The sequence below is a fragment of the Oncorhynchus keta genome, chromosome 28 (assembly GCF_023373465.1).
Source record: "Oncorhynchus keta strain PuntledgeMale-10-30-2019 chromosome 28, Oket_V2, whole genome shotgun sequence".
NCBI classification, from domain to species: Eukaryota; Metazoa; Chordata; class Actinopteri; order Salmoniformes; family Salmonidae; genus Oncorhynchus; species Oncorhynchus keta.
The window spans coordinates 28,002,908-28,025,982 of NC_068448.1; the positions used below are offsets into that span (position 1 = coordinate 28,002,908).

The window sequence follows — 23,075 nt, forward strand, 5'->3', positions numbered from 1 at the left end:
AAACCCTTACAGTATTCCTTCAAAGCTCAGTTGTCCTGAGTCTGCACAACTCTGCCAGGACCTAGGATCAAGAGAGACACTCAAGTGTTTTAGTACTATATCTCTTGACACAATTATGAAAATAATCAGGGCCTCTAAACCTTCAATCTGCATACTGGACCCTATTCCAACTAAACTACTGAAAGAGCTGCTTCCTGTGCTTGGCCCTCCTATGTTGAACATAATAAAACGGCTCTCTATCCACCGGATGTGTACCAAACTCACTAAAAGTGGCAGTAATAAAGCCTCTCTTGAAAAAGCCAAACCTTGACCCAGAAAATATAAAAAACTAAAATCGGCCTATATCGAATCTTCCATTCCTCTCAAATTTTTTAGAAAAGGCTGTTGCGCGGCAACTCACTGCCTTCCTGAAGACAAACAATGTATACGAAATGCTTGAGTCTGGTTTTAGACCCCATCATAGCACTGACACTGCATTTGAAGGTGGTAAATGACCTTTTAATGGCATCAGACCGAGGCTCTGCATCTGTACTCGTGCTCCTAGACCTTAGTGCTGCTTTTGATAACATCGATCACCACATTCTTTTGGAGAGATTGGAAACCCAAATTAGTCTACACGGACAAGTTCTGGCCTGGTTTAGATCTTATCTGTCGGAAAGATATCAGTTTGTCTCTGTGAATGGTTTGTCCTCTGACAAATCAACTGTAAATTTCGGTGTTCCTCAAGGTTCCGTTTTAGGACCACTATTGTTTTCACTATATATTTTACCTCTTGGGGATGTCATTCGAAAACATAATGTTAACTTTCACTGCTATGCGGATAACACACAGCTGTACATTTCAATGAAACATGGTGAAGCCCCAAAATTGCCCTCGCTAGAAGCATGTGTTTCAGACATAAGGAAGTGGATGGCTGCAACCTTTCTACTTTTAAACTCGGACAAAACAGAGATAGATGCTTGTTCTAGGTCCCAAGAAACAAAGAGATCTTCTGTTGAATCTGACAATTAATCTTAATGGTTGTACAGTCGTCTCAAATAAAACTGTGAAGGACCTCGGCGTTACTCTGGACACTGATCTCTTTTGAAGAACATATCAAGACTGTTTCAAGGACAGCTTTTTTCCATCTACGTAACATTGCAAAAATCAGAAAGTTTCTGTCCAAAAATGATGCAGAAAAATGTATCCATGCTTTTGTCACTTCTAGGTTAGACTACTGCAATGCTCTACTTTCCGGCTACCCGGATAAAGCACTAAATAAATTTCAGTTAGTGCTATATACGGCTGCTAGAATCCTGACTAGAACCAAAAAATGTGATCATATTACTCCAGTGCTAGCCTCCCTATACTGGCTTCCTGTCAAGGCAAGGGCTGATTTCAAGGTTTTACTGCTAACCTACAAAGCATTACATGGGCTTGCTCCTACCTCTCTCTCTGATTTGGTCCTGCCGTACATACCTACACGTACGCTACGGTCACAAGACGCAGGCCTCCTAATTGTCCCTTGAATTTCTAAGCAAACAGCTGGAGGCAGGGCTTTCTCCTACAGAGCTCCATTTTTATGGAACGGTCTGCCTTCCCATGTGAGAGACGCAAACTCGGTATCAACCTTTAAAACTTTACTGAAGACTCATCTCTTCAGTGGGTCATATGATTGAGTGTAGTCTGGCCCAGGAGTGTGAAGGTGAACGGAAAGGCTCTGAAGCAACGAACCGCCCTTGCTGTCTCTGCCTGGCCAGTTCCCCTCTTTCCACTGGGATTCCTCTGCCTCTAACCCTATTACAGGGGCTGAGTCACTGGCTTACTAGGGCTCTTTCATACCGTCCCTAGGAGGGGTGCGTCACTTGAGTGGGTTGAGTCACTGATGTGATCTTCCTGTCTGGGTTGGCGCCCCCCCCCCTTGGGTTGTGCCATGGCGGAGATCTTTGTGGGCTATACTCTGCCTTGTCTCAGGATGGTAAGTTGGTGGTTGAAGATATCCCTCTAGTGGTGTGAGGGCTGTGCTTTGGCAAAGTGGGTGGGGTTATATCCTTCCTGTTTGGCCCTGTCCAGGGGAGGTCATCGGATGGGGCCACAGTGTCTCCTGACCCCTCCTGTCTCAGCCTCCAGTATTTATGGTGCAGTAGTTTGTGTCGGGGGGCTAGGTTCAGTTTGTTATATCTGGAGTACTTCTCCTGTCCTATTCGGTGTCCTGTGTGAATTTAAGTGTGCTCTCTCTAATTCTCTCTCTCTCTTTCTTTCTCTCTCTCGGAGGACCTGAGCCCTAGGACCATGCCTCATGGCATGATGACTCCTTGTTGTCCCCAGTCCACCTGGCCGTGCTGCTGCACTGTTCTGCTTTATTATTATTGGACCATGCTGGTCATTTATGAACATTTGAACATCTTGGCCATGTTCTGTTATAATCTCCACCGGGCACAGCCAGAAGAGGACTGGCCACCCCACATAGCCTGGTTCCTCTCTAGGTTTCTTCCTAGGTTTTGGCCTTTCTAGGGAGTTTTTCCTAGCCACCGTGCTTCTACACCGGCATTGCTTGCTGTTTGGGGTTTTAGGCTGGGTTTCTGTACAGCACTTTGAGATATCAGCTGATGTACGAAGGGCTGTATAAATACATTTGATTTCTTACAATAGAACAGCCAAAGACAACAGCTGGTGCAATGGATGAGGTCTAGCCGTTCTTTCACCTCGAGTGGTTTCGCTTTATAAACACATTTGATTTATTGAAATTTGATTGGTTATATTAAAAGGCGTAATGTGTAGCTTTGTGGACGACCCGACCAAATGCACATAGAAATGTGAGTTATAGATCTGTCATTCTGACTGAAAGTCTGATAAGCAGAGGATCCGTTCTATGTGCGCTATTTCTATGCTCCCCAGCCTTAAGTACACTGGCTTCAAATAGCTCAAAATAATCTTATTTTTGGTTATTGAAAATATATTTCACAGCGGTTTAGACATGACTTGTTTTGTCACAAACTGAAATAATGGAAACAGTTCAGAATTTTAGCAACCAGGCAATGGTGGAGGGATTTCTGCATATTGCTCCACTAAAAGCCTATGGCTGCCCATACATACCTCAGTACGAGGTAACAGCTCTTCCAGAGCTCCTTGCCCAGGTAGGTGGTGCCAGCTCTGTAGAGTAAGGGGCCCTCTTTAGTGCTGGAGGAGTCTCCAGCACCCACCAAGGCTGTCTGGGGGGCCAGAGTCATATCCATGGGGTCCTCCCAGTGGACCAAAGAATACAGGCGGATGACCACTTCAGAAACCTACAGAGACACACAGTGTCAGTAAACAATTCTATCATTTGTCTATTACTCATTGTTATACGTGTTGGGCATATACACTACCATTCAAAAGTTTGGGGTCACTTGGAAGAGTCCTTGCTTTTGAAAGAAAAGCTGATTTTTTTGTCTATTAAAATAATCAAACTGATCAGAAATACAGTGTAGACATTGTTCATGTTGTAAATGACTATTGTAGCTATAAATGGCAGATTTTTTTATGGAATATCTACATAGGTCCATTATCAGCAACCATCACTCCTGTATTCCAAGACTGAAAACTGTTGTTCTGATTAAAGAAAATATAAATCCGGCCTTCTTTAGACTAGTTGAGTATCTGGAGCATCAGCATGTGGGTTCGATTACAGGCTCAAAATGACCAGAAACAAATCACTTTCTTCTGAAACTCGTCAGTCTATTCCTGTTCTTAGAAATTAAGGCTATTCCATGCTAGAAATTGCCAAGAAACTGAAGATCTCGTACAAAGCTGTGTACTACTCCCTTCATAGAAAAGCAAAAATTGGCTCTAACCAGAGTAGAAAGAGGAGTGGGAGGCATTGGTGCACAACAGAGCAAGAGGACAAGTACATTATAGTGTCTAGTTTGAGAAACAGATTCATTAAATAGTATCCGCAAAACACCAACAGTGAAGAGGCAACTCCGGGATGCTGGCCTTCTAGGCAGAGTTCCTAGTGTCAGTGTTCTTTTGCCCATCTTTTATTTTTATTGGCCAGTCTGAGAAATTGCTTTTTCTTTGGAACTCCGCTTAGAATGCCAGCATCCCGGAGACGCCTCTTCACTGTTCTATGAACAGCATTGTAAAAGTTCTTCAGATTCTTGGCAATTTCACACATGGAATAGCCTTCATTTTTCAGAACAAGTATAGACTGGCGAGTTTCAGAAGAAAGTTCTTTGTTTCTGGTCATTTTGAGCCTGTAATCGAACCCTCAAATGCCAGTGTTATTGCTTCTTTAATCAGGACAACAGTTTTCAGCTGTGCTAACATAATTGCAAAAGTGTGTTCTAATGATCAATTAGCCTTATAAAATTATCAATTTGGATTAGCTAACACAACGTGCCATTGGAACAGGAGTGATGGTTGCTGATAACGGGCCTCTGTACGCCCATGTAGATATTCCATTAAATATCTGCTGTTTACAGCTACAAGTCATTTACAACATTAATTTCTACACTGTATTTCTGATCAATTTGATGTTAAAATGGACAAAATGAAATGCTTTTCTTTCAAAAACAAGGTAATTTCTAAATGACCCCAAACTTTTGAACAGTAGTGTATACTGTAGAACACATATGATTGAGCTGGTGATGTCTACTGATGCATATAACCACTCCATCAGATGAAATCCATAATTTATGACGGTTAAGTGCCTCTTGTAATTTGATTCCAATCAAATTTAGACTTCACTTCTTGAGCATAAATCAGTATCCAGGCATTTTTCAACATGACATTTGTCTTTCATTTACATGACAGTCCATGAGAAATTATGTTAGTGTGCAGGCCTAGCTAGATATCGGTGTTCCTCACCTCACAGTGAGACTCCTGGGAGACAAACTTAGTGAGGGCTAGTTTCTCCATGGTGGCATCGGTCAGCACCGAGGGGTAAGGAGGCTCCCTGCACCCCTTAATCATGGCCGACTTCAGGGCTGCCAGGAACCAGCTGAAAGATAGAGAGAGAAGGAAAAAGAGCATGCTGGATTAGAAAAGAGAGGGAGGGATAAAGAGAGTGATTTCCTCTACTGGTCTCCTCTCCTTCATCTATACTGATATGAAAACATGATCTAAGTGAGGGCGTGCCAACTAGGAACTTTCTTTCTCAGTCCAGCCCTTTAGTGTCCGTGCATTTGGAGGAAAGGAAATGGGAGAGGAAGCCACCTTAGACTATAAAGATGCCACCAGGGACAAGGGGAGAGCAGGGCAGAGGAGAGGAAGCACTCACATAGTCAACGAGGAGTCGGATGTGTCCAGGAGAAACTGCCGTCTTCGGTTTGTGCAGACCAGCGTGACCGTCTGCTGGTCCACGCCCACCTGAGAGACGGACAGGGACAATATCACAACTTAGTGGAATGGACATTGACAATAACTCTTCCTTCTTGTCGTTTTCCTTCTGTGCATCAGCTTTTTAGGTGTTGGTCGTGAAGCAAATGTGCTATATAAAACCAACTTTTACATTTTTATGAAAATTGTTAAGGCTTCCTTCAATCACTTCCATTAAACAGCCCAAAGTGCTTCATAGCCTAAAATGATATGGTGGCATCCACACTATCTGGAAAATCAATTCCATTACATAACTGTAGAACATAAAATAAGAATTGGGCATTCACTTTCTTAAATTCCAGCTGCTGCACATTTGTCCATATAAGACCGGCAATTTGTATTTGCACATGTTGAAGTCGAATGAAAGACAGTCACAGGGACAATGGCTTTCAAAATGGCTGCGTGATTGTCGGCCATATTGGAATTCACATAAACAACACTAGAATGACCTGAACCTAGTAAACTCATGAACGATCTGACCTCATTAACCTTGTAATTTAAGGATCCTGCATGACCCTGACGCTAAACATTGACCAAGACAACCTTCAAGCTAACCTGGAAGAAAACCTATTGCGCGCTTGCAGAAAACACAACCATGTTACATTACAAGAAACCAGTCACAGACAATCTTGACAGTAGAAAACATATCCCAGCAGTGTAGACAACTCACAGAGACATAGTCCAACTCATTGTAAGAGATGGCGTCCTCCACTGTATAGGGCTTTTCTGCTGCACCTGAAAGAGCGAGAGAAAGGGAGAGCGAGAGACAGCATGACAAGCAAAGTCAAAAGCCACCACCAAATGTTGCTCTTATCCAGAGCAACTTACATACATTTTACATGCATACAGATTTTTTTTTATTGTTCCCCCTGTGGGAATTGAACCCATAACCCATGCTCTACCAAGTGAGCCACACGGAACCCACCATTAGAGAGCGAGAGAGAGTGAGACGGAAATAACGAGTATCTGAGAGCGTGGTGAGCAGTAAACCCTCACCTTTCCTCAGCAGGTAGATGTAACAGTCAGTCAGCAGCAGGTAGAGAGGCTGCAGGTCTCCCTCCATGTGACCCGTGCTCATCCTCACCATCTGGGAACAGACAAAAATAACCAAAGACTCAGGACTGCACCTTTTCATATAGACTACAAAGCATACTAATCTCACTGATTTACTTACCAATACCTTTGAAATCAATTTGTTTCAGATAGTGTACAAATAAATAACTTTCCTCATATTGCGTTGCACCCACCCTCTTTTGCCCTCAGAACAGCCTCAATACGTCAGGGCATGGTCTCTACAAGGTGTCGAAACATCAACATGGATGCTGGCTCATGTTGACTCCAATGCTTCAAGTTAGCTGGATGTCCTTTGGGTGGTGGGCCATTCTTGATTCACACGGGAAACTGTTGAGCGTGAAACCCAGCAGCGTTGCAGTTCTTGACACAAACCGGTGTGTCTGGCACCTACTACCATATCCCATTGTCTTACTCATTCACCTTCTAAAATGGCACACATACACAATTCGTCTCAATAGCCTCAAGCTTAAAAATCCTTCTTTAACCTGTCTCCTCCCCTTCATTAACATTAATTGAATTCAATTTTACAAAGGATCATCATTCAACTGGTCAGTCTGTCATGGAAAGAGCAAGTGTTTTAATGTTTTGAACACTCAATGTATGTGTATAAAGATACATTCAGAGTAGAGATGGTTGGGAGGCCCTGGCAGCGTCCCGATTATCCATGCTTCTCCTAAAGTGTGTGCTTGCACACACACTCAGTCATGGATTTAAATGCATTAGATTGAAGGAAAGCATTGGCTGGAGGGAATTTCCACCATTGTCAAATCCATAACGGGGAGTATTTAAATGCACATTTCAGAATAAGAGTGTTAGAACTGATAAGGCCCCGGGAATTGATGAGGAATTGAAAAGCTGTATGGTTGAGAAGCACCAGGCAAAAGGAGTGGCGAATAAGTCTGTCCCCACATCCAATCCGAATGACAAACTTACTGTAAATTGAGAAATTGTGTGACTAAACTGAACAAAAAGAAGAATAAACTGTATTAATGAAACCAAGATAAATGACAAAGTATGACGAAAAAAAGCTTTGCTATAATACAAATTAAATTATGGGGCAGAAAGACAAATTCAACTCCATCTTTCATTAAATCAGATAGCTCATTTATCACAAAACCTTTTGATGTTGCCAATTACATTATTGACTATTTCATTGGCAAAGTAGGCAAACTTAGGCATGAAATGCCAACAACTGTGAGCTATCATATTCATGCATAAAATACCAAACAATGAAGGGAAAGCATTGTAATTCAAAACTGTGTGTTGTTAGTGTGGGTGAGGTGGAAAAGGTATTGTTGTCCATCAATAATGAGAAACCACCTGGTATTGACAACTTAGAATGGAAAGTTATTGGGGATGGTAGAGAACTATATCGCCACTCCTATTTGTCATTTGTCAAAAAATGGCTTCCCTCCAGGTTCGAGGACAGTCATTCCGTTACCAGCCAACCAATCAGCTTGCTGCCGACTCTTGTTCAACTTTTGGATACATTTTTTGTTGTTGACCAGATACAATACTATTTCTCTGTAAACAAATTAACAACAGACTTTTAGCATGCTTATAGAGATGGGCCCTCAACATGTACTGCACTGACACAAATGACTTATAATTGGTTGAAAGAAACATCATTATAGCCATTTCATTTCTTACTTGTTTCTCTGAGGGAAAAGATCTGTAACAGAAATAGCTATTTTTTTGTGGAAAAACATTCCCTATTCCCTCCATCGTTGCTCTCTTTACATAAAACATGCATGCTTACGGATTCGGTAGACTATTAATCACTCAAACTGGCAACAGAAACAAGATCTGTCTTATTTCTGTAGATATTATGGATGATTTCTAAAGCCAGACACACTTAAAAGTCGGGCTATTATTACTTATAGACCTACTTAAGGTATACTCTCTCTTCAATTTTCTTAAACAATTAAGCCAAGGGTGGTTTCCTCACTCTGCTGCTTCCTCAGCAGCATTGTTCTCAACACCAATATGCTGGTTAAGTTTGCTATTATGCACATACCAACATATAAGGAAAGGCGCAAATTTAATGACGTACTGAAGATTATGTTTCAGAACCGCGAACAGCAACTGATATCCATCGTGGGAGAAAGCGTGTTTGTTATAAAATAATATAATATTTATTAGTGCTGCACCATTATTCTAACATAATATAACCATGTACAATTTCAGTACCACGTCTTAAGAGTGATGGACTGCGCAAGCCCCGTGGCCTCCACAATGGATTAGTCCACTGAGACAGGTGTGAATCAGACATGTGTATTGTGCACCACTTAAATCAATTTGTGACTAAAGAAATGTCGACCAACAGCTTATTGACCAAACAATCGACTGCCGACTAAATGGGTTCAGCCCTAATCAATACAACAGTATGCTTATGTCTCTCTTGGCTAAAAAACTACATGTTGGAAATTCCAAATTGTTTGCATAGGCAACTTACGCACAGCACTGACACACACACGCACACACGCACGCACGCACGCACACACACACACAAGCCACCAGGGGTCTTTTCACGGTCCCCAAAACCATAACAAAATCAAGAAAATGTACAGGATGATTGCACGGAACTCCCTTCCATCAAAGATTCCTCAAGTGAACAGCAAACCTGGTATAAAAAAAAAGATTAACACCTCGCCACACAACGCCTCTTCCCTATTTGACATAGCTATTGTTTGTTTCTACTGATATGTAGACTATGTGTGATGTTTTAAATGTATATAGTTCTGTCCTTGTCTATTAAAGGAGTACTTCTATTTTTTAAGTAAATGGCATGTTATGGAAGGGTCCAGACACCTTTGTGATTTCACATGTTTTTGAGAAACTACGGGGGCCCTGAAAAATCATGAACAAAGGCTCTAAAAAAATATTTTAAAAAACAAACAAATGCAGTGCATTCGGAAAGTATTCAGACCCCTTCCCTTTCTCCACATTTTTTTTTACATTACAGCCTTATTTTCTTTATCTTTACAAAATACCCCATAATGAGAAAGTGAAAACAGGTTTAGACATTTTTGCACATTTATTTAAAAATACCTTATTTACATAAGTATTCAGACCCTTTGCTATGAGACTCGAAATTGAGCTCAGGTACATCCTGTTTCCATTGATCATCCCTGAGTTGGTTCTACAATTTGACTGGAGTTCACCTGTGGTAAATTCAATTAATTGGAAATTATTTAGAAATACACCTGTCTATATAAGGTCCCACAGTTGACAGTGCATGTCAGAGCAAAAACCAAGCCATGAGGTCGAAGGAATTTTCCGTAGAGGTCCAAGACAGGATTGTGTCGAGGCACACACCTGGGGAAGGGTACCAAAAAAAAATTCTGCAGCATTGAAGGTTCAAGAACACAGTGTCCTCCATCATTCGTAAATGGAAGAAGTTTGGAACCACCAAGACTCTTCCTAGAGCTGGCCGCCCAGCCACACTGAGCAATCGGGAGAGAGGGGCCTTGGTCAGGGAAGTGACCAAGAACCTGATGGTCACTCTGATAGAGCTCCAGAGTTCCTCTGTGGAGATGGGATAACATTCCAGAAGGACAACCATCTCTGCAGCACTCCACCAATCAGGCCTTTATGGTAGAGTGGCCAGACGGAAGCCACTCCTCAGTAAAAGGTACATGACAGCCCGCTTGCACCTAAAGGAATCTGAGACCATGAGAAACAAGATTCTCTGATCTGCTGAAACCCAAGATGAAACTCTTTGTCCTGAATAAAAAAGGGAGGAAATCTGGCACCATCCCTACGGTGAAGCATGGTGGTGGCAGCATCATGCTGTGGGGATATTTTTCAGAGGCAGGGACTGGGAGACGAGTCAGGATCGAAAGAAAGAAGGAAGAACTGAGCAAAGTACAGAGAGATCCTTGATTAAAACCTGCTCCGGAGTGCTCAGAACAAGGGCGAAGATTGACCTTCAACAACCCTAAGCACACAGCCTGATTACACCCCCTCCACCCAACATAATATACTAGGCTTACCTTGAAGAGCTGCTCCTCGGTCTCTCTGAAGACGTGGATCATGAGCAGTAGCAGATGATTGTTGTCCACCCTGAAACAGCCACACAATCAGAATCGCCCCAAAAAAGGCTTAACAGTTATGTAATTTTGTGCACGACCGACAGATTTCCGATCAAAATGCTAGTAATAGATCTGTCATTCCGATTGCTTCCCTTCAGTAAGTTTCATTTGTTTATTTTTACTTTCAGTTTTGTACATCAGACTCATACAGCTACAAAAACAAGCTATTTCTGCCCAGATAGATTTTTTTGTTATTGAAAAAGATGGTACAATGATTATCTACACTATACATTGCTTGTTATGTCACAAACTGAAATCAGGTGGACATCTAAGAAAAAATATTTTCCAGATATTGTGCCTTTAAAAACCGCTAGAGTCGATGTCTGCCTTGCAGCAATCTAACTTGCATAGTAACAAAAATCACCATCAAAATCAGTCTATTTTTTTGTTGTCTGCATCTCAATCCACCACATCCACCAACAGTGGCCTTCCGCATCTGCGGTGGAACGTGGCCGAGCTAGAGCGGTGTTTGTCAGACAGTGAGACATCCCAAAAATCGGTGTTGTCGCTAAAGTGTCTGAATGGTTTGGCCTATAAACTAATCATCTGACCACTCTACATAAAGATGAGACTCTCATTAACACGATGGTATTCTTTGTTTCGCTCTACGGCCAAAAGCATCATGGAACTCGACTGAAGTTGGTACCGCTTATCTGCCAACTTCTGTCTGTTGCGTCCGAACAGTTTGAGCTACGCACTAATATGACCCCTCTATGGAAAGGTTAGACTCTCACTAGCACGTACATGTCGGAAAATGAAGGTATAAACAGAGTGTACAAAATATTAGGAACACATTCCTAATATTGAGTTGAACCCCCTTTTGCCCTTAGAACTTACTCAATTCGTCAGGGCATGGACTCCACAAGGTGTCAAAAGCGTTCCACAGTGATACTGGCATATGGTGAGACTCCAATGCTTCCCACAGTTGTGTCAAGTTGACTCGACTTCCTTTGGGTGGTGGATTATTCTTGACAGACACGGGAAACTGAGTGTGAAAAATCCAGCAGCGTTGCAATTCTTGACACACTCAAACTGGTGCGCCTGGCACCTACTACCATACCCTGTTCAAAGAAACAAACCTTTGGCCTTGTCCACTCACCCTCTGAATAGCACACATACTTCCAGTTCCTCTATGTCCAAATCACTAAAGACTTAAAAATGGTCGAAACACACACGTACAAAAGGTGCGACAGCGCCTCTTTCCCCTCAAGAGGCTGAAAAGGTTTGGCATGGGCCATTAAATCCTCAAAAACTTCTACAGTAGTACCATTGAGAGCATCTTGACTGGCTGCATCACTGCCTGGTATGGTGCTAGAGGGTGGTGCGGACAGCCCAGTACATCACTGGGGCCGAGCTCCTGCCATCCAGGACATATAAAATGCATTCGGAAAGTATTCAGACCCCTTCACTTTTTCCACTTCGTTACATTACACGCTTATTCTAAAATTAATAAATAATCCCCATCAATCGAAATACAATACTCCATAATGACAAAACAAAAACAGGTCTAGACATTTTGCTAATTTAGTACAAATATTAAACTGAAATATCATAATTACTTAAGTATTCAGACCCTTAACACAGTACTTTGTTGAAGCACCTTTGGCAGCAATTATAGATCCTCTCAAGCTCTGTCAGGTTGGATGGGGAGCGTCGCCCCACAGCTACTTTCAGGTCTCACCAGAGATCTTCGATCAGGTTCATGTTTGGGCTGTGGCTGGGCCACTCAAGGCAATTCAGAGTAGAGGTCGACCGATTATGATTTTTCAACGCCAATACCGATTATTGGAGGACACACAAAAAAAAGGCAATGCCGATTAAATCGGCCGATTTTAAAAATGTATTTGTAATAACGACAATTACAAAAATACTGAATGAACACATTTTAACTTAATATAATACAGCAATAAAATCAATTTAGCCTCAAATAAATAATGAAAAATGTTCGATTTGGTTTAAATAATGCAAAAACAAAAGTGTTGGAGAAGAAAGTAAAAGTGCAATATGTGCCATGTAAGAAAGCTAAAGTTTAAGTTCCTTGCTCAGAACATAAGAACATATGAGAGCTGGTGGTTCCTTTTAACATGAGTCTTCAATATTCCCAGGTAAGACGTTTTAGGTTGTAGTTATTATAGGAATTATAGGACTATTTCTCTCTATACCATTTGTATTTCATATACCTTTGACTTTTGGTCAATTGGCACTTTAGTATTGCCAGTGTAACGGTCTAGCTTCCGTACCTCTCCTCGCTCCTACCTGGGCTCGAACCAGGAACACAACGACAACAGCCACCATCGAAGCAGCGTTACCCATGCAGAGCAAGGGGAACAACTACTCCAAGTCAGAGCGAGTGATGTTTGAAACGCTATTAGCGCACACCCAGCTAACTAGCTAGCCATTTCACATCACATCGTTACACCAGCCTAATCTCGGGAGTCGATAGGCTTGAAGTCATAAACAGCAGAGCTGCTGGCAAAACGCACGAAAGTGCTGTTTGAATGAATGCTTATGAGCCTGCTGGTGCCTACCATCAGTCAGACTGCTCTAGACTTAATTATAACATAATAACACACAGAAATGCGAGCCTTAGGTCAATAATATGGTCAAATCCGGAAACTATCATCTCGAAAACAAGACGTTTATTCTTTCAGTGAAATACGGAACCGTTCCGTATTTTATCTAACGGGTGGCATCCATCAGTCTAAATATTGCTGTTACATTGCACAACCTTCAATGTTATGTCGTAATTACATAATATTCTGGCAAATTAGTTCTCAATGAGTCAGGCGGCCAAAACTGTTGCATATACCCTGACTGCATGCAATGAACGCAATAGAAATGACACAATTTCACCTGGTTAATATTGCCTGCTAAACTGGATTTCTTTTAGCTAAATATGCAGGTTTAAAATTATATACTTCTGTGTAATGATTTTAAGAAAGGCATTGGTGTTTATGGTTAGGTACACGTTGGAGCAACGACAGTCCTTTTTCACGAATGCGCACTGCATCGATTATATGCAAAGCAGGACACGCTAGATAAACTAGTAATATCAATAACCATATGTAGTTATAATTAGTGATTATGATTGATTAAGTTTTATGCTAGCTAGCAACTTACCGTGGCTTCTTACTGCATTCGCGTAACAGGCGGGCTCCTCGTGAGGCAGGTGGTTAGAGCGTTGGACTAGTTAACCGTAAGGTTGCAAGACTGAATCCCTGAGCTGACAAGGTAAAAATCTGTCATTCTGCCCCTGAACGAGGCAGTTAAACCACTGTTCCTAGGCCGTCATTGAAAATAAGAATGTGTTCTTAACTGACTTGCCTTGTTAAATAAAGATTAAATAAAAGGCGTAAAATAAAAACCGGCAAAAATCGGCATCCAAAATTACCGATTTCCGATTGTTATGAAAACTTGAAATCGGCCCTAGTTAATCAGACATTCCGATTAATCTGTCGACCTCTAATTTAGAGACTCCCAAAGACGCTCCTGCATTGTCTTGGCTGTGTGCTTAGGGTCATTGTCCTGTTGGAAGGTGAACTTTTGCCCCAGTCTGAGGTCCTGCGTGCTCTGGAGCAGGTTTTCATTAAGGATCTCTCTGTACTTTGCTCTGTTCATCTTTCCCTCGATCCTGAATAGTCTCCTAGTTCCTGCTGCTGAAAAACAATCCCCACAAGATGATGCTGCCATCACTAAGCTTCACCAAAGGGATGGTATTGGCCAGGTGATGAGCAGTGCCTGGTTTCCTCCATACGTGACACTTGGTATTCAGGCCAAAGAGTTCAATCTTGATTGTATCAGACCAGAGAATCTTGTTTCTCATGGTCTGAGAGTCCATTAGGTGCCTTTTGGCAAACTCCAAGCGGGCTATCATGTGCCTTTCACGAAGGAGTGTGTTCCATCTGGCCACTCTACCATAAAAGGCCTGCTTGGTGGAGTGCTGCAGAAATGGTTGTCCTTCTGGAAGGTTCTCCCATCTCCACAGAGGAACTCTGGATCTCTGTCAGTGACCATCAGGCTCTTGGTCACCTCCCTGACCATCAGGTTCTTGTTCACCTCCCTGACCAAGGCCCTTCTCACCCAATTGCTCCGTTTGGCCAGGCTGTCAGCTCTCGGAAGAGTCTTGGTGGTTCCAAACTTCTTCTATTTAAAAATGATGGAGGCCACTGTGTTCTTTGGGACCTTCAATGCTGCATAAAATGTGTTGGTACCCTTCCCCAGATCTATGCCTTGACACAATCCTGTCTCGGAGTACTACAGCCAATTCCTTTGACCTCAAGGTTTGGTTTTTGCTCTGACATACACTGTCAACTGTGGGACCTTATATAGACAGGTATGCCTTTCCAAATCATATCCAATTAATTGAATTTACCACAGGGGGACTCCAAGTTGTAGAAACATTGCAGGGATGATCAATGGAAAAAGGATGCGCCTGAGGTCAATTTCGGGTCTCATAGCAAAGGGTCTGAATACTTATGTTTTGCAAACATTTCTAAAAACCTGTTTTCACTGTCATTATGGGGTATTGTGTGTAGATTAAATAAATAAATCCTCAATCGATTTTAGAATAAGGCTGTAATGTAACAAAATGTGGACAAAGTGAAGGGGTCTGAATACTTTCTGAACGCACTGTTTGTCAGACGGCCAGTAAAATCGTTAAAGACTCCAACCACCCAAGCCATAGACTATTCTCTCCTCTTCCACACGGCAAGCAGTACCGTTGCATCAAGTCTAACACAAACAGGCTCTTGAAAAGCTTTCTTCCCAAGCAATAAGACTGATAAATAGTTAACAAAATAGCTACACAGACTGAGTTAACATCTTTATTGACCTTTTACTTTTACACTGTCTACATGCACACTGACAGGCCCTACACTCACTCAACCATCTGCTCACTCACACATAATATGTACTCTACACACACACACCCACTCACATACAAGCTGCAGCTACTCTGTTCATCTTATATCCTTTTGCCTCGTCACCTTACCCCTATACATACTGTATCTACTCTCCATCACTCCAATATCCGGTGTAGGCCGTCAATGTAAATAATAATTTGTTCTTAACTGACTTGCCTAGTTAAAATATATACAGTGGGGCAAAAAAAGTATTGAGTCAGCCACCAATTGTGCAAGGTCTCCCACTTAAAAAAATTAGAGAGGCCTGTAATTCTCATCATAGGTACACTTCAACTATGACAGACAAAATGAGAAGAAAAGAAATCCAGAAAATCACATTGTAGGATTTTTAATGAATTTATTTGCAAATTATGGTGGAAAATAGGTATTTGGTCAATAAGAAAAGTTTCTCAATACTTTGTTATATACCCTTTGTTGGCAATGACAGAGGTCAAACGTTTTCTGTAAGTCTTCACAAGGTTTTCACACATTGTTGCTGGTATTTTGGCCCATTCCTCCATGCAGATCTCCTCTAGAGCAGTGATGTTTTGGGGCTGTTGCTGGGCAACACAGATCTTCAACTCCCTCCAAATATTTTCTATGGTGTTGAGATCTGGAGACTGGCTAGGCCACTTGAAAGGCTTCTTACGAAGCCATTCCTTCGTTGCCCGGGCAGTGTGTTTGGGATCATTGTCATGCTGAAAGACCCAGCCACGTTTCATCTTCAATGCCCTTGCTGATGGAAGAAGGTTTTCACTCAAAATCTCAGGATACATGGCCCTATTCATTCTTTCCCTTACACGGTTCAGTCGTCCTGGTCCCTTTGCAGAAAAACAGCTCAAAGCATGATGTTTCCACCCCCATACTTCACAGTAGGTATGGTGTTCTTTGGATGCAACTCAGCATTCTTTGTCCTCCACACACGACGAGTTGAGTTTTTACCAAAAAGTTATATTTTGGTTTCATCTGACCATATGACATTCTCCCAATCTTCTTCTGGATCATCCAAATGCTCTCTAGCAAACTTCAGATGGGCCTGGACATGTACTGGCTTAAGCAGGGGGACACGTCTGGCACTGCAGGATTTGAGTCCCTGGCGGCGTAGTGTGTTACTGATGGTAGGCTTTGTTGCTCTCTGCAGGTCATTCACTAGGTCCCCCAGTGTGTTTCTGGGATTTTTGCTCACCGTTCTTGTGATCATTTTGTTCCCACGGGGTGAGATCTTGCGTGGAGCCCCAGATCGAGGGAGATTATCAGTGGTCTTGTATGTCTTCCATTTCCTAATAATTGCTCCCACAGTTGATTTCTTCAAACCAAGCTGCTTACCTATTGCAGATTCAGTCTTCCCAGCATGGTGAAGGTCTACAATTTTGTTTCTGGTGTCCTTTGACAGCTCTTTGGTCTTGGCCATAGTGGAGTTTGGAGTGTGACTGTTTGAGGTTGTGGACAGGTGTCTTTTATACTGATAACAAGTTCAAACAGGTGCCATTAATACGGGTAACGAGTGGAGGACAGAGGAGCCTCTTAAAGAAGAAGTTACAGGTGAGAGCCAGAAATCTTGCTTGTTTGTAGGTGACCAAATACTTATTTTCCACCATAACTTGCAAATAAATTCATTAAATATCCTACAATGTGATTTTCTGTTTTTTTCCCCTCATTTTGTCTGTCATAGTTGAAGTGTACATATGATGAAAATTACAGGCCTCTCTCATCTTTTTAAGTGGGAGAACTTGCACAATTGGTGGCTGACTAAATATTTTTTTGCCCCACTGTATAGCGAAATCCCTGCTCCTTGTAAATCCCTGTAAATATGCTATTGGAACTTTACCATGTATATAGTATGCTTACTTAGTTATTGTGTTCTTCATATTTCTTATTTATTGTGTGTTTTACTAGTATTACATTATTATTGATTATTGCAAAAATCCTTCTTTAACCTGTCTCTTCCCCGTTCATCTACACTGATTGAAGTGGATCATAGCTTTCACATGGATTCCCCAGGTCAAGAGCAGATGTTCCCAATGTTTTTACTCAGTGTATTGTGGAAGTAGTTTAGTGCCCAAAACAATTGGTTAAATATGGGTAAAAAATGTAATAATTTCTTACATTTTTTAAATAATCGCTCAGATATAGGACAGACACTTAAACGTGTATGAATCTATTATTCAATGTGTTTATATGGGTTAATTAGTGGCCAAATTCAATGTTTCAAATACATGTTTTATATATTCTTTTGATACCTAAATGGGTTCTAAAATTCTAAATAAAATAGCTCAATGATCCTTGGTATGACCATCTTAAAACAGTTCTATGTTAGCAGGGTAGAACATCCCCCCCCCAGCTTAGACAATGATTAAAAAAGGTTCCATTCATGGTTCACCCAAACATGTGTAATTAATCTCCCAACTCACTTGAATTCAGCAGAATGGGAGTTTTCTGTTGGACTGAGCCTGTCCTCTTCAGTTTCTCCAGCAGGCAATCCATTCTCAACCACCCCTGCCTCCTCTAAGAAAGGGTCCTGTCCTGGTGGTGCCTCTGCCTCTCTCTCATCTTCATGGCCACCAGGAAGAGCCTGCGTCTGGCCATGCCCTGCAGTGTCATGGTGGCCACCACGTGTGGCAGCAGCATCTGGACTGTGGGGGATAAAGCAGTAAAAGTCTGCAGGGGCCGGAGGGGCCTGCAGGAAGCTGGGGCTCGGGGCCAGAGCAGGGCGCAGCAGGAGGGGGGCCCCAGCTTCCGGGTCAGGCGGTTCAATAATCGGATCCCCCTGAAAGGGCTGCTGCCCCGGGGGCTGGGAGTTGGCTTCAGGGCTGCCAGAGGAGGACCTTCTAGGGAGGGAACTCTGATGGGTCTTTTCCCCCTCCTCCCCCTTATCTTCTTCCTCTCTGTCTGGTCGCCACCAGGCCTGGCCCCCGTCCAGAGCTCCATTGAGCCGGTCCATAACATCACGTAGGGGCTGGCCCACACTGTCCATGGAGGTGTCAGTCATCTCCGGCAGCCGCAGGAGACCCTCTGACTCATCCTCCTCCTGGCCTTCCTCATCCCCCATCCCTCTCCTTCTCCTCACTGTCTCGGCCCCTGAGCCCTGCGGCGGCCCCACAGAGGGGCTACAGGAGTCTCCATCCAGCCCCTCTCCCCCTCTCGCCTGAGTTCCGTCTTCTACTTCCGCTTGCTCGGAGGCCGCTGTGTTCTGTTCACTGCTCACCGTGGAGTTGCTGGAGCCCTTCACGACATGGCGCTTCTTGGCTGGCTTCCTTCGTCTGGCCATCCTGGTGGAAAGAAAAGCAGTACGTCATAATAGTTAGTCCATGTGTACTCCTCCTAGGTCCATTTGAATTCCTAACATTTCACAAGCCAAAAAGCTAGGTGACTTGCTGACCTGTATGAGTGTGCCAATAAATGAGGGCTTCGCTTGACCTGATAACCCCGATGTTTGTTGAGCTAAAATGAAGTTGGAACATGCCATTTGGATTCAATAACTCCAAGCTCTGTGTGTTGAGGCTGAGAAAAAGTGTGGGCAACATAAACCTGATAACCAGTTAGTGGCTAAGCAGCTAACTAGCCTAAATCTCATGTAGTTTTACCCATAGAGACTAATGTTAGGAGTGTGTGCTGTACCTGATAACCTCCAGCTCGTTGCTGGTGCTCTCCGTGTCGTCCATGGTGGTGGTGGTGTCGTGGGGGTGGCGGCTAGCAGTGTGGACGGGGGTGATGTCGGCCGAGGTGTTGGTGTCTGAGTCCTCGTTGAAGGGGTTGTGTCTGGTGGGGCTGCGGGGCGGGGAAGTTCCCCTCACTGGGATGATGGCAGCCCGGAGAATCACAGAGTCTTTGAAGAACGTCTGAGGGTCTGAGGCGCTGGAGCGAGGACAGATAACCGGGTTGGTGAGGTCACCCTCTGCGGCAGGACGGGAGAGGAACACACACAGTAAACAAAATAGCAGAACATTCACACATACAGTATGCTACAGATACTGTACACATTCTGGATCCAAATAATGAGAATGGATACTGGTGGTGCTTTGGCTGGGACAGGGATTAGGGCACGCAACCACACATTTCCCACAGGATGCACAGGACAAAGACAGGCAGGCAGAAAAAAAGACAATCTTTTTGAGTGACAGGCATTGGTGAAACTATGTCAAATGAATGCAGTGATAGTTTATTTTATTTATCTGTTATTTTACCAGGTAAGTTGATTGAGAACACGTCGTGTTCTCATTTGCAGCAACTACCTGGGGAATAGTTACAGGGGAGAGAAGGGGGATGAATGAGCCAATTGTAAACTGGGGATTATTAGGTGACCGTGATGGTTTGAGGGCCAGATTGGGAATTTAGCCAGGACACCGGGGTTAACACCCCTACTCTTACGATAAGTGCCATGGGATTTTAATGACCTCAGAGAGTCAGGACACCCGTTTAACATCCCATCCGAAAGACGGCACCCTACACAGGACAGTGTCCCAAATCACTGCCCCGGGGCATTGGGATATTTTTTTAGACCAGAGGAAAGAGTGCCTCCTACTGGCCCTCCAACACCACTTCCAGCAGCATCTGGTCTCCCATCCAGGAACTGACCAGGACCAACCCTGCTTAGCTTCAGAAGGAAACCAGCAGTGGTATGCAGTGCTATAGTACATGCTACAGTTGGTGACAAAAGCTTTGAAGGCAGAGTTGAACGTAGAACAAAGCCATGCAATCCAATGGTTCCAATGAGAAATAGAGGATATACCACATATATGCCGGCAGACACCAGAGTGAGTACCAGCTACATCAGGCATTGCAGTTCTCTAGTATTATTCCACATCAATGCTGCGTAAGCTTCAAGGTCACGTCTTGTAAAATAAACGTTGCGTGGTTAATTAAAACATAATAGACAACATTAACAATTCACCAGTGCATAGAAATGTCTGCTTAGAAAATAACTTACCTGGCAATAAAATCGTATGAAATGTTGGCAATAGTGCCACATTTTCTTGCATAAAGGTGATTCAGTAGTGTCTTAAAAGATAAGTGTAAAAGCACAGCAACAGTGGATTTTAATATGCTTACGAATCCATCTAGCCTACTTCCCAATAAACTAAAGTGCATAAAACAGAAGCCCCTTCATTGACTTTTCTACCATTTCCCTCTCAGCATTGATATTGCAATTGAGATACTCCAATTAAACCACTGACTACACAGAGGACCAGAATGCATTGAGCACACACTGTGGGATGGAGGACATGCATGATGCTGTGATCGGGGAGGAAGGGAGGAGAGGGGTAACCATGTCCCACCTTCCCAGTCTGCAGTTGGCTGCAACACGGGGAAGATGTCACCGAAATCATAATCTAAAAAGGAGGGATAAGACTCAACGTTAGAACTGGAAGGTCCGAGACAGAGGTAGAACATGTGACATATGAGAGAAATATGATACACTTGATGAGAACAGTTACTGGTATGGATAGGCAGAGAAAACTACAAATGAATGGGGGCTCAACGGTTTATGGAAAGTGACAGGAGATAAAGCATTCACACCCTGGAGTTCATATACTGTGCCATGTGATCAATGAAGAGCACTTCAATGTGAGTGCTAAGCTACTATTTCTACATTAAAACCCATGAGCCACAAGTGTCTTCCTGATCGATCCAACTTCAGCATCAATACTTCATTACTTGACAAATCAGCCTATGAATTAGACTAGTGACACCACATAAGACAGACGGGGAGAGACGGGGTGGAGAGAAAAGACAGAGGTGGATAGGTGGAGCCCGACCTTCGCTGGACGGGGCGATGGCGCTGTCGTCCCACTCCAGGTTGGTAGAGGTGAGGGAGGTGAAGGAGAGCAGAGAAAGGCTGTCAGAGCTGGGAAGGCGCTCCTCAAAGTCCAGCAGATTCTGGGGCTTGTAGTACTCCGGCATGTAGGGTGCCACATCCAAGTAAGGGACATCCTAACATCCAGAAAACAATTGGGGTTTGAGAGTGTTCTTGATGTTACATCACACATTCCCTTTTGACTGAACTATTTATTAGTTTTACACACAAACCAAATACTATGTTTAGATTATTTGGTTAAAGCCTGAACCGTTGGAAGTGTATTAATATGAATTATAATGGTTGTAAAGCACTGTCTAATAACTGACCAACTCCAGATCAAAGCGAATGAACTCCAGTCCCGACACCAATGTGAGGAAGAGTGTGAGGTGATCATGGCTGCACACCAATGCATTTCTGGGAAGAGATTCAAATCAGATGGTTTATGTAGAATAAGGATTATACGCATTAGTCATACAGACACACTTTCATACTCATCATATGCTGCTACTACTCTGTTCATCATTTTACTCTTATTAACTATCCTTATGCCTAGTCACTAAACCCTGCCTTTATGTAAACTCAACAACAACAAAAATCTCCCTTTTTCAGGAACGTCTTTCAAAGATAATCGAAACAACCTCACAGATCTTCATAGTAAAAGGTTTAAACACCGTTTCCCATGCGTGTTCAATGAACCATAAACAATTAATGAACATACACCTGTGGAACAGTCGTTAAGACACTAACAGCTTACAGACAGACGGTAGGCAATAAAGGTCACAGTTATGAAAACTTAGGACAATAAAGAGGCCTTTCTACTGACTCTGAAAAACACCAAAAGAAAGATGCCCAGGGTCCCTGCTCATCTGCGTGAACGTGCCTTAGGCATGCTGCAAGGATGCATGAGGACTGCAGATGTGGCCAGGAAAATTAATTGCGATGTCCGTACTGAGACTCCTAAGACAGCGCTACAGGGAGACAGGATGGACAGCTGATCGTCCTCGCAGTGGCAGACCATGTGTAACACATGCACAGGATCGATACATCCGAACATCACACCTGCAGGACAGGTACAGGATGGCAACAACTGCCCGAGTTACACCAGGAACGCACAATCCCTCCATCAGTGCTCAGACTGTCCGCAATAGGCTGAGAGAGGCTGGACTGAGGGCTTGTAGGCCTGTTGTAAGGCAGGTCCTCACCAGACATCACCAGCAACAATGTCGCCTATGGGCACAAACCCACCGTCCCTGGACCAGACAGGACTGGCAAAAAGTGCTCTTCACTGACGAGTCGCGGTTTTGTCTCACTAGGGGTGATGGTCTGATTTGCGTTTATCGTTGAAGGATTGAGCGTTACACCGAGGCCTGTACTTTGGAGCGGGATCAATTTGGAGGTGGAGGGTCCGTCATGGTCTGGGGCGGTGTGTCACAGCATCATCGGATTGAGCTTGTTGTCATTTCAGGCAATCTCAATGCTGTGCATTACAGGGAAGACATTCTCCTCCCTCATGTGGTACCCTTCCTGCAGGCTCATCCTGACATGGCCCTCCAGCATGACAATGCCATCAGCCATACTGCTTGTTATGTGCGTGATGTCCTGCAAGACAGGAATGCCAGTGGAAGGAAGGCCATGGCCAGCGAAGATCTCAATCTCATTGAGTACATCTGGGACCCGTTGGATCAGAGGGTGAGGGCTAGGGCAATTCCCTGAAGAAATGTCCGGGAACATGCAGGAGCCTTGGTGGAAGAGCAGGGTAACATCTCACAGCAAGAACTGGCAAATCTGGTAGAGTCCATGAGGAGGAGATGCACTGTAGTACTTAATGCACCTGGTGACCACACCAGATACTGACTGTTACTTTTGATTTTG

At 43.3% G+C, this 23,075-nt stretch overlaps 1 protein-coding gene across 2 annotated transcripts in view; it reads right to left on the reverse strand.

The window, feature by feature from the left end:
- Nucleotides 1-23,075, reverse strand: part of LOC118360946 (pleckstrin homology domain-containing family M member 2-like) — a 49,279-nt gene that overhangs the window by 17,389 nt on the left and 8,815 nt on the right. Inside the window, exons 5-15 of one of the 2 annotated variants that reach the window (XM_035740542.2) lie at nucleotides 21,530-21,617; nucleotides 21,163-21,337; nucleotides 20,683-20,736; nucleotides 19,025-19,301; nucleotides 17,818-18,675; nucleotides 10,407-10,476; nucleotides 6,334-6,424; nucleotides 6,008-6,072; nucleotides 5,240-5,328; nucleotides 4,828-4,960; nucleotides 3,076-3,266 (exon numbers count right to left, since the gene is read on the reverse strand). In XM_035740542.2, the coding sequence (XP_035596435.1) occupies nucleotides 3,076-3,266; nucleotides 4,828-4,960; nucleotides 5,240-5,328; nucleotides 6,008-6,072; nucleotides 6,334-6,424; nucleotides 10,407-10,476; nucleotides 17,818-18,675; nucleotides 19,025-19,301; nucleotides 20,683-20,736; nucleotides 21,163-21,337; nucleotides 21,530-21,617 (2,091 nt within the window). The remainder of the gene's footprint in view (nucleotides 1-3,075; nucleotides 3,267-4,827; nucleotides 4,961-5,239; nucleotides 5,329-6,007; nucleotides 6,073-6,333; nucleotides 6,425-10,406; nucleotides 10,477-17,817; nucleotides 18,676-19,024; nucleotides 19,302-20,682; nucleotides 20,737-21,162; nucleotides 21,338-21,529; nucleotides 21,618-23,075) is intronic. The other variant, XM_035740543.2, reaches the window with a different exon arrangement.